The 17,265-nt window shown below is 33.7% G+C and overlaps 1 protein-coding gene across 1 annotated transcript; it reads left to right on the top strand.

Annotated features, from left to right (window-relative positions):
• The first annotated feature begins 579 nt into the window (after positions 1-579).
• On the top strand, positions 580-4,839 carry LOC107440300 (uncharacterized). Its single transcript, XM_087165461.1, has one exon. The coding sequence runs from the start codon at positions 1,915-1,917 to the stop codon at positions 3,814-3,816; it is 1,902 nt and encodes a 633-aa protein (XP_087021587.1). The 5' UTR covers positions 580-1,914; the 3' UTR covers positions 3,817-4,839.
• Positions 4,840-17,265: the final 12,426 nt, after the last annotated feature.

The raw sequence follows: 17,265 nt of genomic DNA, 5'->3' as shown, positions 1-17,265 counted from the left end.
TTCACGTGGACAATTTTACTTTGAGAAACTATAAATTACAATATTCTTATTTAAAAATATGCTGCTAAACCTTATTTTACCTATTTTACTCAATTAATTTGTAAGTTTTTCCTATTGCCTAAGTTTCATAATAAATAATTTTATAACTATTTGCACGTGTCACACACGTCACAATTGAAGTCACACACGTCACAAGCATTTTTATTTTTTAAATAAATATGCATGACTTGAAATAATAAAACAGTGATTGATAGAAATTATATGAAGTATCTATTACCCATTTAAATTAAAATAAATATTATATATGAATATAAATCACAGAAAAAATTTAATTTGCAGATCAACCTGAAAATTTTCCTTACAAAATCGTCACACACGTCACATGACTTTAAAGTCGTTTTCTATTTAAAGCAAAAACTAAAACTAAATGCTTTTTACACTAAAATGTCCTGTCACTCATGCATAACAAAACCATATTAACAAGCTTTTCCCATCAATTTTAGGAGAGGGTATTTTTATTGTAAAACATTGTAAAGTGACTCCGAATGTCACACACGTCACTATGGAATGGGCCATTGTGCGTGCATAAATATTTATTATAAATATTTATTAAAATTATAATATTGTGTTTTCTGTACGATTTATATAATCAATAAACTATTCAATTATTGTGTGAAAATTCTCCATGGGTAAAGGAAATATTATTAAAGGCAATATCATTCTATGTAGCAACCCTAACAGCAAATAGTCTCTGTGCAATGTGTATCATAGTTGCAATGATCTTCTAACAGAAAATTATTTTCTTACATGGAAATTTAATGTTTGTATTGATAAATTTCCAATTGTAGTTTATAATTATTCTTCGTAATTATAAAACATTTTACTTCTGTTCTAAAAAATTATACGAAAAGAATTGGTTCATTTCATTTTTTTGTGTTTAATATAGAAATAATTTATTTATGCATTCATTGTGATAAATTAATCAAACAAAGAAGAATAATTTGGTTTAAGTAACACTTTAAACGAACTTTTCATGAATTGTATTATTAAACAGTTAAAAAATGAAATTTCAGATTACTGATTACAGTTGCAGATAATTAAGCTGTGTGTCACTTACATAAAACATATATGTAAAACATGTATTTAAACTCAAGAAATTTAAATTGTGATTTTTCTGTTAACACTGAGAAAATATTTTCTGTATTCAGTTTGTGCAATTTAATACTCGTAAATAGAATTGAACTTTGTTGACTTTCTCTTATTCATGTTAACGAATAAGAGCTTGCTTTTCAGGTGCATGATAAAACATTGGTATAAAAATTGAAAAGTAATTATTTTTTAAAAATATTTTTATAGATAATTTCAAAACTTATAAGTCGGTGAAAGTGAAAAATTTTTTTTTGTCCTTTCTTGGTTTATAATGAACTATATTTCTGCAGTGTCTTTGTGAAAAAATGCTAATGAAATCAAATTTTATAATTTCATGTTCATAATAGTTATTATCATGTTAATATCGTAAAGTAAAGTAATTACATTTAGTTTTGTATCTTGGTATTTTCGACTAAAGAGAAATATTAAAGTTGGTTTTGTGAAAAATAAAAAATGTTAATGTCTGAATATAAGTTAAATTAATGCTTTCACAGATGTAACTATTAATGAATCATATTTCTTCATTACTATATTTTACTTAAGTAAAAATTTAGTCAATTAAGTGACTTGATACAGCATGCTCTTTTCTGTATCATATGTTATTAGAGGCTTAATTTAATTCAGAATACGCATCATTCTGTAAGTAAACCTTATTCGTTATTGTAACAAGAGGTTTTCAGGAAAAAAGTGCGACTAAACACTGTAAAATTAATGCTGGTGAGAAGCCTTTTACTTGTAGTATAGATAATAAGATATTATCAATAAATGATTATGAATACACACAGTTTTGTTCATACTGGTGATAAGCCTTATTCTTGTAGTAAATGTAATAAGAATTTTTCATGTAAAAGTCATTTGATCAGACACAGTCGTGTTCATACTGGTGAGAAACCGTATTCTTGTAGTATATGTAATAAGAGTTTTTCACGAAAAAGTGGTCTCACTACACATAGTCGTCTTCATACCAGTGAGAAACCTTATTGTTGTAGTATATGTAATAAAAATTTTTCACTGAAAGGTCATCTCACTACACACAGTCGTGTTCATACTGGTGAGAAGCCCTATTCTTGTAGCATATGCTATAAGAGTTTTTCAGTAAAAGGTAGTCTGAAAAGACACAATCTTGTTCATACTGGTGAGAAGCCCTATTCTTGTAGCATATGCTATAAGAGTTTTTCACTGAAAAATAATCTGACAGGACACAGTCGTGTTCATACTGGTGAAAAGCCTTATTCTTGTAGTATATGTAATATGGGTTTTTCACAAAAAAGTACTCTGACTATACACAGTCGTACTCATACTGGTGAGAAACCTTATTCTTGTAGTATATGTAATAAGAGTTTTTCACACAGAGGTCATCTGACACGACACAATCTTGTTCATACAGGTGAGAAGCCCTATTCTTGTAGCATATGCTATAAGAGTTTTTCACTGAAAAATAATCTGACAGGACACAGCCGTGTTCATACTGGTGATAAGCCTTATTCTTGTAGTATATGTAATAAGAGTTTTTCACTAAAAAGTCATCTGAAGAAACACAATCGTGTTCATACAGATGATAAGCCTTATTCTTGCAGTGTATGTAATAAAAGCTTTTCAGAAAAAGGTCATCTGAAAGAACACAGTCATGTTCATTCTGGAGAGAAGCTTTTTTCTTGTAGTAAATGTAATAAAAGTTTTTCACGAAAAAGTTATCTGAAGAAACACAATCGTGTTCATACTGGTTATAAGCCTTATTCTTGTAGTATATGTAATGTAGGTTTTTCCCAAAAAAGTACTTTGTCTATACACAGTCGTACTCATACTGGTGAGAAACCTTATTCTTGTAGTATATGTAATATGGGTTTTTCACAAAAAAGTACTTTGTCTATACACAGTCGTACTCATACTGGTGAGAAGCCTTATTCTTGCAGTTTATGTCATAAGAGTTTTTCACACAAACTGAGTCTGAATCAACACAATCTTTTTCATATTGGTGATAAGCCTTATTCTTGTAGTATATGTAATAAGAGTTTTTCTCAAAAAGGTAGTCTAAAAACACACAGCCTTGTTCATACTGGTGAGAAGCCTTATTCTTGCAGTTTATGTAATAAAAGTTTTTCATTAAAAGGTAATTTGAAAAAACACAGTTGTGTTCATACTGGTAAGAAGCTTTATTCTTGCAGTTTATGTCATAAGAGTTTTTCGCACAAACTGAGTCTGAATCAACACAATCTTTTTCATATTGGTGATAAGCCTTATTCTTGTTGTATATGTAATAAGAGTTTTTCACACAGAGGTCATCTGACACGACACAATCTTGTTCATACAGGTGAGAAGCCCTATTCTTGTAGTATATGTAATAAGAGTTTTTCTGACAAAGGTAGTCTGAAAAGTCACAGTCGTGTTCATACTGGTGAGAAGCCTTATTCTTGCAGTTTATGTAATAAAAGTTTTTCACGCAAAAGTAACCTGACAGGACACAGCCGTGTGCATACTGGGGAGAAACCTTATTCCTGTAGTATATGTAATAAGAGTTTTTCACATAAAAGTCATTTCACAAGACACAGTCGTGTTCATACTGGTGAGAAGCCTTATTCCTGTAGTATATGTAATAAGAGTTTTTCACATAAAAGTCATCTCACAAGACACAGTCGTGTTCATACTGGTGAGAAGCCTTATTCTTAGTTGGTTTTTGAAACATATAAAGTAGTATAGATTGCTTCATAAAATCAACTTCTTGTTCTTCAAGGCAAGTCATTTAAATATTTACTGATCATAAAAAAAATAATCAAAATGAGTAAATCATAATTAAGTTTTTTATTTTTATTTTTAAAAACTATTTAACTAAATAATTACTTTCAATAAAGAAATGTGAAAATAATTTTAATTTGTCATTTTGAAATACCTTCCTAGTTCATTAAAAAATTTTTTTGTCATATTTGTAGTTTGGTTCTTATAATGATGATTCAGCCCATTTTCATTATCTTGTTATAAATATTTCTATTTTTCTATAAACGGTTAAAATAAAATGCACTTTATTTAATTCTATACTTATACTGAGTATTATAGCATAATGGATAAAGGAATCAAGTTTAAAATTTTCTCAAAGATATTTTTTTTAAATTCTTGTTTTTAGTACAATTTCCATATCTTGTACAAAGTATATTTCTATTTTTTGTTTATAAACAATTAAAATAAAATGTCAATTAAAAAAAATGATAAAGACAATTAAAAAAATCCTTAAAATTGCATTTGCAAGTTTTTTAAGGAAATTCTATAAATTTGTGAAAGACTTTCTTTAAAATTTATTTCATTTTATTTTTTAAGAATTTTTTAAAGCTATTATAATGATGTTCATGTGAAGTGATTTATCGCCACATTTTATGTAAAGTAAGGATGTTCAACTTTTTTTACAATCATGTTCCTAATGTTAAATGATCTATTTTTTGTTGTGTGTGTAATAAAATATTTTTACAAAATAGATAGCTCTCTAGTTGAACATATTCATGTTTATTATGGTGTAATTTACTATTGTACATTATACGAAGTATAAAAAGTTTAATTCATAAGATTGAATAACCTAACTTTCGTATGGTGTGAGATAATATAAAATGATATTACTCTGCACTATGAAAAGTTGAATTTATAAGGTTGGACAAAGAAATTTTTTTTTCTATGTGTGTAATAAAATATTCTTACAAAGTAGCATTCTGGTTGTTTGCAGTTGTGTTTATTATAGTGTGATTTACTGTTATACATGATGTGATGAATGAAAAGTTGAATACATTGGGTTGAATAACCTAACTTTTGTACTAGGGTAGGCGTTGCATTTTGAACCAGTTAAGATAATTGTGGCATCCAGTGGTGAACTTTTACTTACAATGTATGTAGTAACCTGTGACAACAGTTACTAACTGATATTATTACTCTCTTTAGATTTACCACGTATGTGCTAGAAAACTTACTTTTGATTTTTCATTTGCTGAATAATTATTTTTCAATCTATTTTATTAGAAAATAATTATCAAAAGTATTGAGTACTATCTGCCTTTAGCAGCCAGTTTGATCAATTTTCAAAATCATTTTGTATAATATACAATACCCTTATAGTAATGGAAGAGACACTTTCAGTTCTGGCATTTTTCTAAATTTCTTAAAAAATACGGAGACGATTAGTTTGTAATTTAGAGGTGTTTAAGTCATGCAACTTTTCATGCTTATCAATAAGTTTCAAAGCTTTCACAGGTTAAAGGGACCGACATTAAATTACGAACGAAAACAAGGATTTTTGAACACCCTATGACAGGAAAACATAGCCATAAACTTGTAGCTTGCCGTGATTACTTCGGTAGTCATTTTCAGTAATTGAATTAAATATTCATTAATTTATTAATAATATTCATAGTAATATAGTTTTTATATATAAAAAAAAATTTGTTTGCAGTTTTTGGCTGTAACTTCAAAAATATTTAGCTAAATTTTCGAAATAATTTATAATTAATAACAAAATTATTATTTGAAAATGAAATTGTTAAAAATTGCGCAAAATCTAAGCCTTTAAAGCAGCTTTTTCTTGCTTTGCATGTGCGAAGAAAAAATAAAAAAATTTTTTTAATAAAATGTCGTAGTGAATTGTATTTAGTTGCTAATGAAAAAGTTTTCAGCAATTTTCTAATCAGTTTTCGTTATTTTTCAAAGAAAGCTCTGAATGATTATGGATTTTCCGCAAATTTTATTTTGTTCTGTTAGATAAGATTTATTTAAAATGGCAGTGTATTTTATGTTAGCATCCTCCATAAAAAAAGTATGTTTTCTTTCTTTAATACCATCACATTTCGGTGTACGGACGTCTATTGTAAGGTATTATTTAATTTTGTCTTACACGAAAGGAAATTTGTTGAAAACTCCTTATCATTTAGATTTTTCTTTTTAAAAAATACCAACACTCTTTAGAAAATTCCAGAAACTTAGTGAATTTTCAAGATATTGAAATCAGAGTTATAGCCAAAGAAAGCAAAAATAAATAAATAGTTTATGTATACGCTATCTGGAGATGTTTCATGCCTTTAGCCCTTCTCCCATCTCTCTCCTCTCTCTAGTTCTATGGATGTTGTTTTCTACACTAGGGAGAACGCTGCAAGCTCCATACCGCCTATATTTCCGGGTTACTGTCTCCGGTCTATTTTAGGTGCTCATTTTTTGACCATTGGATTCTCTCTTCAGACGTCGTGGAGTAAAGTTGTGTTGTCACTGAGCTGCCCAGCTACAATGTCTACTTATCATAGATTCGGACGTGGAGGCAAAAGGATTTTAAATAAGCCACCCACTGGTCACCCATCACTTCAACATAGTACCAAGGATGATATAGACGCTATGATCAACGCACATAAGATATTTATGAATAAAAGAGCGGACAACAAAAAAGAAGAATCAATGAAAGAAATTAAAATTTATGCAGAAAGAAGGATGGAGCTATTCCCTGAGGACACTGAGTTCAAAGAGAATTGGAAAGCCTGGGAGACTACAATGACTGAGACTGTAGTAAAGACCAATGACTCTACTTAAGGCCTGGTTTCTTAGGACAGGACGCCGTCAGCTGGAAATCAGCGTTAACCTCTGATTGGTCCATTTGTGAGTTTGATAGTATACGTCATCGAACGCTCATCTTGAACTACAATTGCCGTCCAACTCAACTGCAGTTGGATTACAGCGTGACGTTAACCACAGAAGCAATGGCGGACAACATCCAACAGCACATTGAAATCAGCCAAGATTTTGATTTTGACATTAAACATAGCTTCTTCATTAAACATAGCAGTCTTCATTTAGCTCAGCTATAATGTGTTTTTTCTTGGACAAAGTCATTATTTGCTCTCTAAAACACTGGTCGACACTAACAAAATCAATGCAAATTCAAAATAAATATTTGTTTACGTTATTAACGCATGCGCAATGAGAGATAATGTCTGTGTTAGACCGACTGCTCACGCTGAGCTAACAAAAAAGTATTTTTTTGGCGTCAGATCTACGTCAACTTTCCGCTGACGCCCAGATAAGGCGCTAGTTCTAAGAAACCAGGTCTTGAGCTAACAAACCAGTATTTTGTTGGCGTCAGCGTGACGTCACGCCGACGCCCAGATAAGGCGCTTGTCCTAAGAAACCAGACCTTAAGACAGAAACCCCCAGACAGACCGAAATATCCGAGACTTCAGCGGAACTCATGGAAACTCAAATTTCTGATATTGACTTATCTACTCCAAGTAATGAGCCTGAGATACAATCACAGACCACCTCCCAGATGGATACTTCAGATATTTCTAATCTCCCTGAGAAAAAGACAAAGAAAAGGAAGAAAAAGTTCAAGGCTAGTGTTATCCAGGCAACATTAGCAGACATAAAATCAGACGGCAAGACCACCAGCCCAAACCCAGTTGCAGCTCCCGCCACCCAAGCGGACCCAGTATCGGCAGAGTGTGTGAAGGATGCCGATTCGGTTGAGACCACCACTTCTAACACCATAACTATGGACTCGACTCCTAACAAAAAATTGAAAACCCTTATCAGAGGACTTTAAATTGATACAGATATTCTCGAATTGGAGAAATATCTTAAAGAATTCGGATTTGTCCCGGAAAAGATAGTGCAGCTACGGCGAAGAAGAGGGGAGGAGCTTAGGCCCCTCCCACTTTTTCTCATCATCCAATGGGATACAGCCAATAGCCGAAATATCTACAACATTAGATCTATCCTAGAGAGACCACTTTAGATCGAGCGTTTGCTACAAATGCCAGAAATTTGGGCACACTCAGCGCAATTGTACAGCCACAGTTCCCGCCTGCATGAAATGCGCTAAAGATCACTACACGTACGAATGCACAAAACCATCCACAGAGCCGGCGACCTGCGTCGACTGTAATGGTGATCACCCAGCCTGTTTTACGGACTGCGGTGCAAGACCCAGGAAGCTCCCTAAGGAAAGGAAACCCAAGAATGCCACAGACTCTGCTTCCAGATTTCTAAGACTCTTCCAAGAAATGAAGGAGCTACTTAAAGATGAAGAGCTAGTGAAGTTGCTCCGCTCCCTCTTCCCCGAGCCACAGAACTAGTGTTCCACTGCATACAGGTCATCCTCTCATATGACCTTCACAGCTTTAAGCTGTGATGAACTTTTTACATATTTTTCTTTATGAAATTTATGCCTATGCAACTTAGGACTTTTAATTTCGATGAATCAGTTAGGGGCGTTTCGCGCCGTTAACTGTTTGCTAACTGAGATACAGTACATTTCCAGCATTCCTTCCGGTCTATTTTAAAGCCATTTGGCTCAGAGCGTGATCATTGTGTTCTGAGATTCTTGCAAAATTGGTATTTGATTACTTGTGTTTAAAATGCTAACAATACTTGTGTTTACAATTCTAAAGGTGCTAACACTAACGTAAGTTATGGTGCACAGCTTGCAACAAAAACAGTAATAAACAAATAGAAAGATGCCAAATCTGGACTGCCAAAAAAGCGAGTTATTCAAAATCTAGCAACCATGCCGCCTTTTTTACCAATATATATATCTATAAGTAACTAAAACGAATTTTCACTTCAAACTCACCAGAATTACATAATAATATTAATATCTTATGAAATACGGCAAATTTGAGCACAGAAATTGTCTTATTAATTTTTTTTATAGAAAACAAAATTATCCGTTTGAAAATATCGCCTCGCAGAATAAGCTGTGCTGTAGTTAGCAGTTGCAAAGTTTCTAAACGGAACTAGAGCAGGTATAGATCTCGGGATTGTTATTGTTTACATTTATATTGAAAACACCATCCATAGAAATGTACTTCGCTATTTTAACCTTTCTTAATGTTTTTCGCGTTTAATTGTTAAAAATATTTTATGAAATTTCCATGACGCTTTCTTTTAGAACTATGTTTAATTAAGTTTTAATCTATTTGAAAATCAGGACAGAAAGTAACGTACTTCCATCTATGACTCTCCACACGCTAATAGGAAAAGCATGCGAAGTGTTGCAATTGATAAAGAGTTCTGCTCTAAACTACCCGTATCCCATTTCGATCGTCAATAGTTGCTAATTACTACCAAAGTAATCGAAACAACCTACAAGCTTATGGTTGTATTTTTTAGTATAATGTTTTCAAAAAGATTTTTTTTTGTTCGTAATTTATTGCCGACCCCTCAATTCCCTGAAAGCTGTAATATTTATTAATAAGTATGAGAAAATGCATGACCTAAGCATAACTAAAATTATGGATGGTGTTTTCGACACTAGGGAGCGCTGCAAGCTGTATACCGCTTATACTTCCGGGTTACTGTTTCCGGTGTATTTGAAAGCCATTTGGCTCACTACGTGATCATTGTGTTTTAAGATTCTTGCAAACGAGGTACTTGATTACTTATTACTTAGTTTACAATGAATTCTAAAACTCGAAGTGGCTCTTGTTGTGTCGTATAATAGTAGTGTTAAGTAGTAGTAACATGTGGTTTGATCAATAATAAATATGCAAACCTAACATATGAAGAAAAAAAATCGTTATAAAACACCTTGTCAATAATATATGCCAACTTTCAAATTTAAACCTGAATTATAATGTATAAACTTAATCTTGCTCCTCGAACAATATGTTAACACTAACGTAAGATGGTGCACAGCTTGCAACAAGAACAAACAGTAATTAACTTATGGAAAGAGGCCATATATCAAGGCTGCCAAAAAAGCGATTTATTCAAAATCCATGTCACCTTTTTTAACAATATATCTCTAAATAACTAAAACAAATTTTCACTTCAAACTCACCAGAATTACATAATAACATTAATATCTTACGAAATACGGCAGATATGAGCTCAGAAATTATCTAATTTATTTCTTTTATTGAAAACAAAATTATCCGTTTGAAAATATCGCCTCGCAGAATAACATGTAGTAAGCAGCTGCAAACTTTCTAACCGGAACTAGAGCAGGCAAACAGCTCGTTATTGTTTACATTTGTACTGAAAATACCATCCATAAAATCTTAATATTCTTGAGAAATTTATAAAATTGTAGAGTAGAGTATTTAAGGGTAAGGAAGCCGAATAAAATTCTCCTTTCAATCCAACCCGTAAGAACCGAATTGAAGTTTAGCGATGTTTTAAGATATTGTAGCGGGGCCTTTATTTGCTCAACTCCATTTTCAACTCATCAAGAGCAAACTATCATTATTTTTTTATTGTTAATTATTTAACACAAAATGCTCTTATTTAATAAAGCATTTGATAATATTGGTTATCGAAAATATCTCTCTCTATTAAAAAATAAATTGTACGGACCTCCTCAGTTTTTAGTGTTCAATTTTGTTTTATTGCATAGAAATTATAATAGTTAAGAGAGTTTTCAAATTGCAATACTGTGTGTAGAAAAATGTACAGTAAGTATAAGGAAATTAAAAAAAAAGGTAATTATAAAATTCATTTATCCAGTCTCATTTACGGCTTTGGTATCAATGGGCTAAGTCCTACACAAGGACAAATTTCCCCCCTTATATTTGATCCGGGAGTTCCCTTGTCTTCTGAATTGGAATCAAAATAGCAAGGCTGTGGCGTTGAACATTAGTAGTCGTAAACCCAAAATATGGGTCGGCTGTTCAACGGCGTTTATACAATAAGCGTAATGAAATAAAATGGTCCCATAGATGCTGCTGTAGACCAAGGTTGTCGTATATCTGTAGCTGCTGACACCATAAGAGAGATGACTGGTGTTTTTAATCAATAAACTCATTCGTCGGTGCGAAGTGTGCATTAATGTTGGTGGCCGTAAATATGAGCAGTTCCTGTAATGGATGATTTAATATTGTTTAATTTCCCTTTTTTTTTTCTTCAATAAAACGTTTTCCTTCATTTTATCGGTTTGTTTTCATTCCATCTCTGTCTGTCTCGTTTCATATCATTTTGTGACACAACATGTTTAATGCTCTGGTGCTTTGCAACTTGGTTCCCGACCATGTTCATGGTGATTGTATGATGATTTGTGCTTACCTAGTTGCCTTCTATCACCCCCTAAAGTATATACTACCCTTAATTTTGGGACACAACTGTGTATAGATAATGTGTGAATAATTTCAACGCTTTGTTATTTTTTCTATAAAATCTCCCTCTCTATCAAGGATTTCTTTTCATCTATTAAGGATTAATCGGAAAAAAAGGCTTTGAAAAGCAAAGAGATAGAAAGACAAGCAAGTATAGAGAAAGATAAATAAACTTGCAAAACTAATTAGAATTTTTTTTTTTAAATTTTCGGACACTCTCTGTAACTGATGAAAATAAATTCAGTTTTGTTCTGATTTTTTTGTTTTACTTTGTCCAAGATGGTGCCTTGAAATTGCTACAGATCGATGAGAACCGCCGGGTCTGAAAAGTTAGTGTGCAATGGTGACTGCATATACCACCTTTCTTTTGTTGGTTACAAAGTTGTAAAGCCTTAAAAGCCATTTTTGCCCCTAAAACTTTCGCAGAGTTGGATACTCGACATCTTTGATTTAGTTGAGGTATTTATGATGTTCTTTATATTAAACACGTGTTTTTTTTATTTTAATGAAAATTTTTACTCATGTTTTTCTTTTTCCCTTTATCAAAGCTGGAGACCCTCTGGAATTTTGCGATATATATAATACTTTTACGGTAACACTATTATAATTATTATACTGTAATACGTTTTGTCAAATGACAGAATTAATGGCAGTGATCATTATTTATTTTATACTACTTTCACTAAAACTATGTTGGTAACTTTCACATTCCCGGGAACAACCATGCCGATATTTTGGCAAAAACAACTCAAAAGCAATATTCTCCTAACTTCTTTGGATTTCAAACGAATTTGCAAATCTTCAATACAACTTGCCTGAAAAGAACACTGGAATGCACAAATCAATAATAAACTACTTGAAATTTACCCTAATATTGATGTTTCAGTGCGCGTGGTTAGGCCACATGCACTGAGATAAATTAAAGTAAAATAATTTACGTTTTCGCTAAAAAGAAAAGAAATAATTAACTAATAAATAAAACATTGTAAAATTAAAATGCCAGCCATAAAATAACAATTAACAACATTTAATAAAAAATAAGAAGATTAAATAAATGCTACATAAAAAGCCTGGCCGAAAATGCCAGGAGAAGAAAATACTACACATGCACAACGATGGAGGAAAAACAGTCACTGTACTGCAGGGAGAGAAAAAAATGTTCTGCTTGGGTTGTCATAACTAATAGAGGAACTCGCCAAATGGTAGAGCGGGTTCCCAGAAAATGTTCGTTAATCGCTACACTGGCGCAGGTCGCTGCACACTCCCTCCGCAGTAACATTGCTATTGCTTATATCGATGAGGTGGCCTTACAGATCTTCCTGTACGTGTTGTGTTTGATGGTGGTGCTGTGACAGTCTGTTTAACCACCTTTAGTCGTACAGACTTACCTGTACTCGTCTTGTTTGTACTCATTGGTGGTACTGGAACAGTCTCTTTATTCACCGTTGGCTCGTCTAGAGAAAAGCCAGTATTGTCGGTACTCATGTAGACCGGCTTCAAGCGGTCAATGGAAATGGTCTGTTGGATCCCTTTGATTCTCACATCAAAAGTTTTGTCCTTCTTAAGCAGAACTTCAAAGGGACCGTTATAAGGAGCCTGCAACGGCTTTCGCACACCATCGTGGCGCACGAAAACATGGGTACAGTCTTTCAGATGCGGATGGACAAAAACAGATCTACCAGCGTGTCTAGAAGTGGGCACTGGTCTCATTCTCTCGAAATGGGTTTTCAGGTCTTGGATTAATTGTTTGGGGAAAACTTCAACAGGTGACGGAGTAAAAAGTTCTCCAGGTAATCTGAGTGATTTCCCATACACTAGTTCTGCAGTTGTTGTTTTTATATCCTCCTTGAACACGGCTCTGAACCCTAGCAGGATTGTAGGCAAGGCTGTGGACCATTGGTCAGTACCATAAGCTTTCAGCGCAGCCTTCAGTGGTCGATGGAACTCCTCGATCAGGCCATTTGCCTGAGGATGATAAGGTGAGGTCCTGATACGTTGGATACCAAGTAGCTGTGAGAGCGCTTTAAACAATGCACTTTCAAATTGGCGTCCCTGGTCTGTCGTGACACGAGCTGGACAACCAAATCTAGAAATCCAGTGACTATAAAAGTGTTGAGCGACCGTCTGTGCAGTGATATCTGAAATTGTGTTGTTATGTATTATTCAGTATATCTTAAATAAATGAGCAGGATCTAGCATCTCGCAAACACATTTAATAACAACTTAACGAGATACACAAACACAAACTGAAACTTAACATAAATGTAAACTGAAACTAAAACTAAACAGTTAACACACAGTTACAGTTAATCTGGCTGATGCCACATCTCCCCCCTTTAAAGATTTAGTCTATTGGGAGCTTTCACAATTCTTCCAGAGCGAGTTACAACAGTTTTTGGAGATACATCCTTCTTCTGGGTTAACACTGTAGGATCTGGATCCGTTATTTCTGGTAAGCTCCTTCTGTTATCTCTTTCTGAAAGAGCTTCCTCTAAATCATCGTTTAGCGGTGGAATCTGTAGTTTAGATCCTGGAATCAAATGTTTCCTATTCCGTCGAAGCACTTGTTTGCCTTCTTTAACAAAGTATGACCTTGGTGATTCAGCTTTTCTCTGTACAGTTCCAACAGCCTTCCTATCAGTTATCCATACCTTGTCACCTGGATGTATTGGTTTCAATTCATGAGCATTGTGCCTCCGATCATAATCCTTTTTCTGTCTTTCTATTCTTTTCTCTTCTTTTTCTTCCAGTATCTCCTTCTCTATTAGCTTTGGTTGAAGTAGTGAAATTGCTAAAGGTAAGGTTGACTGTAGTCGACGCCCCATCAACAATTCAGCAGGACTGTAGCCGTTCTTTAAAGGTGTTGTCCGATAACTCAATAAAGCCAAGTAAGGATCTTTAGACTTTTTGAATCTTAATTTAATTATCTTCACTGCTGCTTCAACAAAATCGTTGCTTTGAGGATATCTTGGACTTGAAGTAATGTGCTTAAAACCATATACTTTTGCAAAGTTTTGAAACTCAGCTGTTCTAGTAACTTCAAACTGTGGTCCATTATCTGATCTTACAACATTTGGAATTCCATGTCTGGCAAAAATTGATTTGCAGTGTAAAATTACTTCTTTTGATGTTAAACTATCCAGTTTTGCCACTTCTGGATAACGTGAGTAAAAATCTGTAACTAATAAATACCATTCTGCATGGAGTTTAAATAAGTCCATAGCTACAATTTCCCATGGTCTCTGAGGAAAACTAGTTGGTTTCAAAGGTTCAGAACAGTTTTTAGCTTCCTGTATACATGAAGGACAGTCCCGAACTAATTCCTCTATTTGTTTACTGATGCCAGGCCAGTATACTGCTGAATTCGCTAAAGCTCGACATTTATTAATTCCCATATGCCCTTCATGGATTTTGCCCAATATTTCTTGTCGTAGCCTATTTGGCACGATTATTCGGTTTCCTCTCATTAACAAGCCATTCTGTATGGAGATTTCATATCTTAGAGGCCAAAAGGGTAAACAGGATGGTACTATCTGGTTTTTCTCCGGCCAACCTTGAGAAGCGTAATTGATCAACATATTACATGTTGAGTCAGTCTCTTGTTCTAGTTTTATCTGGGAAAGTCTCTCTGAAGACATCGGAACAGATTCTAAAACTTGATTGATAAAAGCTTCAACTTCCTCTTCCAATTCCAGATTTGGAGTTTCTTGTTGATGTGGTGCTCTAGATAGTGCATCTGCTACGCAAAGATTTTTCCCAGGAGTGTGGAAAACATCAAAAGAATATCTCATGAGCCTCATTTTGAGACGTTGTAGGCGAGGTGTTAAATCATCCAAAGATTTTCTAGTAAGTATTGGGACAAGAGGTTTATGATCTGTCTCCAAAAGAAACTTGGTACCCATAAGATAATTGGAAAATTTTTCGCATGCCCATGTAAGTGCAAGGGCTTCTTTTTCTATCTGAGCGTAACGTTGTTCAGTAGGAGTTAGAGTTCTGGATGCATAAGCTACCACCTTGATTGTAGAATCATGCTTCTGACACAGTGTGGCTCCTAATCCATAAGAAGAAGCATCGGCTGTAACAATTGATTGTTTGTTTGGGTCATAGATGGTAAGTATAGGTTCAGATAACAAAATGTCTTTTAACTTTTTTAGTGCGGTTTCCTGAGGAGAGTTCCAAACAAATTTATTCTTTGTGGATAACATAGAAATCAAAGGTGCCATAATATCTGAAAATCGTGGAATAAATCTTGCTAAATAATTTGCCATTCCAAGTAGCTTTTTCAGTTCAGTTTTGTTTGTTGGGCTTCTGAAATTTTGTATGGCTTTTACTTTGTCCTGGTCTGGGTGTATTCCTGAGTCATCAATGACATGACCTAGATATTTTATAGATTTAACAGAGAAACAGCATTTTTGTTTATTAAGAGTGATTCCCGTTTCTTTCAGACGGATTAAAGTAGATGTCAGACGTTCATCATGCTCTTTTTGATTTGAACCCCAGACGAGTATATCATCCATGTGACATATAATACCAGGAAGACCTTCTAAAGCTTGTGACATTCTACGTTGAAAATGTTCTGGAGCAGATGATATTCCGAATGGTAGACGTAAGAAACGAAATCTGCCAAAGGGTGTGATGAATGTTGTGAGATATGAAGATTCTTCATCGAGAGGAATTTGCCAAAACCCAGAGTTTGCATCTAATTTCGAAAAGATTTTCGCCCCAGCCAAAAGTGATAAATTGTATTCTGTTGTTGGCAATGGGTGCCATTCTCTTTTGATGCTTCTGTTGAGTGTCGTTAAGTCAACACATATTCGCACACTTCCATCTTTTTTTCGTACTACCACTGCAGGAGAACACCAATCAGTAGGTTTTTCTACCTTCTGAATAACATTTAATTCTTGCATTCTCTGTATTTCTAGTTTAGTTTTCTCCAGAAGTGGTATTGGAATTCGACGTGGAGAGGTTAGGGCATATGGTTTAACATCACTATTTAGTTCAACATGGTAACTTCCTTTCAGTAAGCCAAGTCCTTGAAATAACGAAGGAAATTCATGAAAAGGATTAAAACTTGTAATGTTGAGCACAGACTGAGATTGGATATTGGGACCAAGTCCAAAAAATTTTATGGCAGGTTTTTCTAATAAACATGTTTGGAGTCCTTCTATAACATAAATTTCTTCTAAGCACTTTTTTCCATTATATTCAACATTTTCAAGCAGTTTTCCCATTAACTTCAAGGGTGTTTTATCGGGGCCAAAAATCACTTTATCTGCACTTTTTAGTTCTGCATGTTTGAGTACTGTGGAGGCAATACTGCTTGGAATAACAGAATAGTCTGCACCACTATCAATTTTAAATTGGATGCATTTTCCTAGTATTTTAACAGGAACAACCCACTCATCTGTGTTTTGTGTACTTCCCACTAGTCCTACAAAACCAGCATCACAAAGTTCATTGACTCTTTTAATAGTAGATAAACAAACATTATCCCAATGTCCTCTTTTCTTGCATTTTCTGCAATTTGAGTCCTTTGCTGGGCAGTTTCTTTTTTCATGTGGCTGTTTACCGCACCATTTGCAATTTTTTCGCTGATAATTAGTTTTCGAATCTTGATATTTACTTTTCGAATCGGGAAAATTACTTTTGTCTGCATTAGTTGTTTTATTATATTTCTTCTTTTGACTAATAGTATTAACTGTAGAATTTTCAACTAGTAGTGATTGTTGTTTCTTAACTGATTCCGAAAGACGTACTTTGTCCATTGCAGTTTGCAGGGTAAGTTCAGAATCAAGTTGTAATTTTTCGCTTAAAGTTTGATCTTTAATACCAACAACTATACGGTAACGAAGCAATTCGTCATGTAAATTACCATATTCACACTTGTCAGCAAGAGCATATAAAGCAGTAATAAAATCGTTGACAGACTCACCTTCTTTTTGAATTCGCCGATTGAACTGAGCTCGTTCGAATATAATGTTTCGTTTAACAACAAAGTGAGTGTCGAAACTATTCAAAACCTCCTGAAATTTCTTTTTATCCTCTTCCGATA

The sequence above is a fragment of the Parasteatoda tepidariorum genome, chromosome 6 (assembly GCF_982258835.1).
Source record: "Parasteatoda tepidariorum strain Cologne lab strain chromosome 6, Ptep-v5.0, whole genome shotgun sequence".
Lineage (NCBI taxonomy): Eukaryota > Metazoa > Arthropoda > Arachnida > Araneae > Theridiidae > Parasteatoda > Parasteatoda tepidariorum.
Note: the sequence above shows the minus strand (reverse complement) of the source record. Positions and strands in the feature narration are given on the sequence as shown.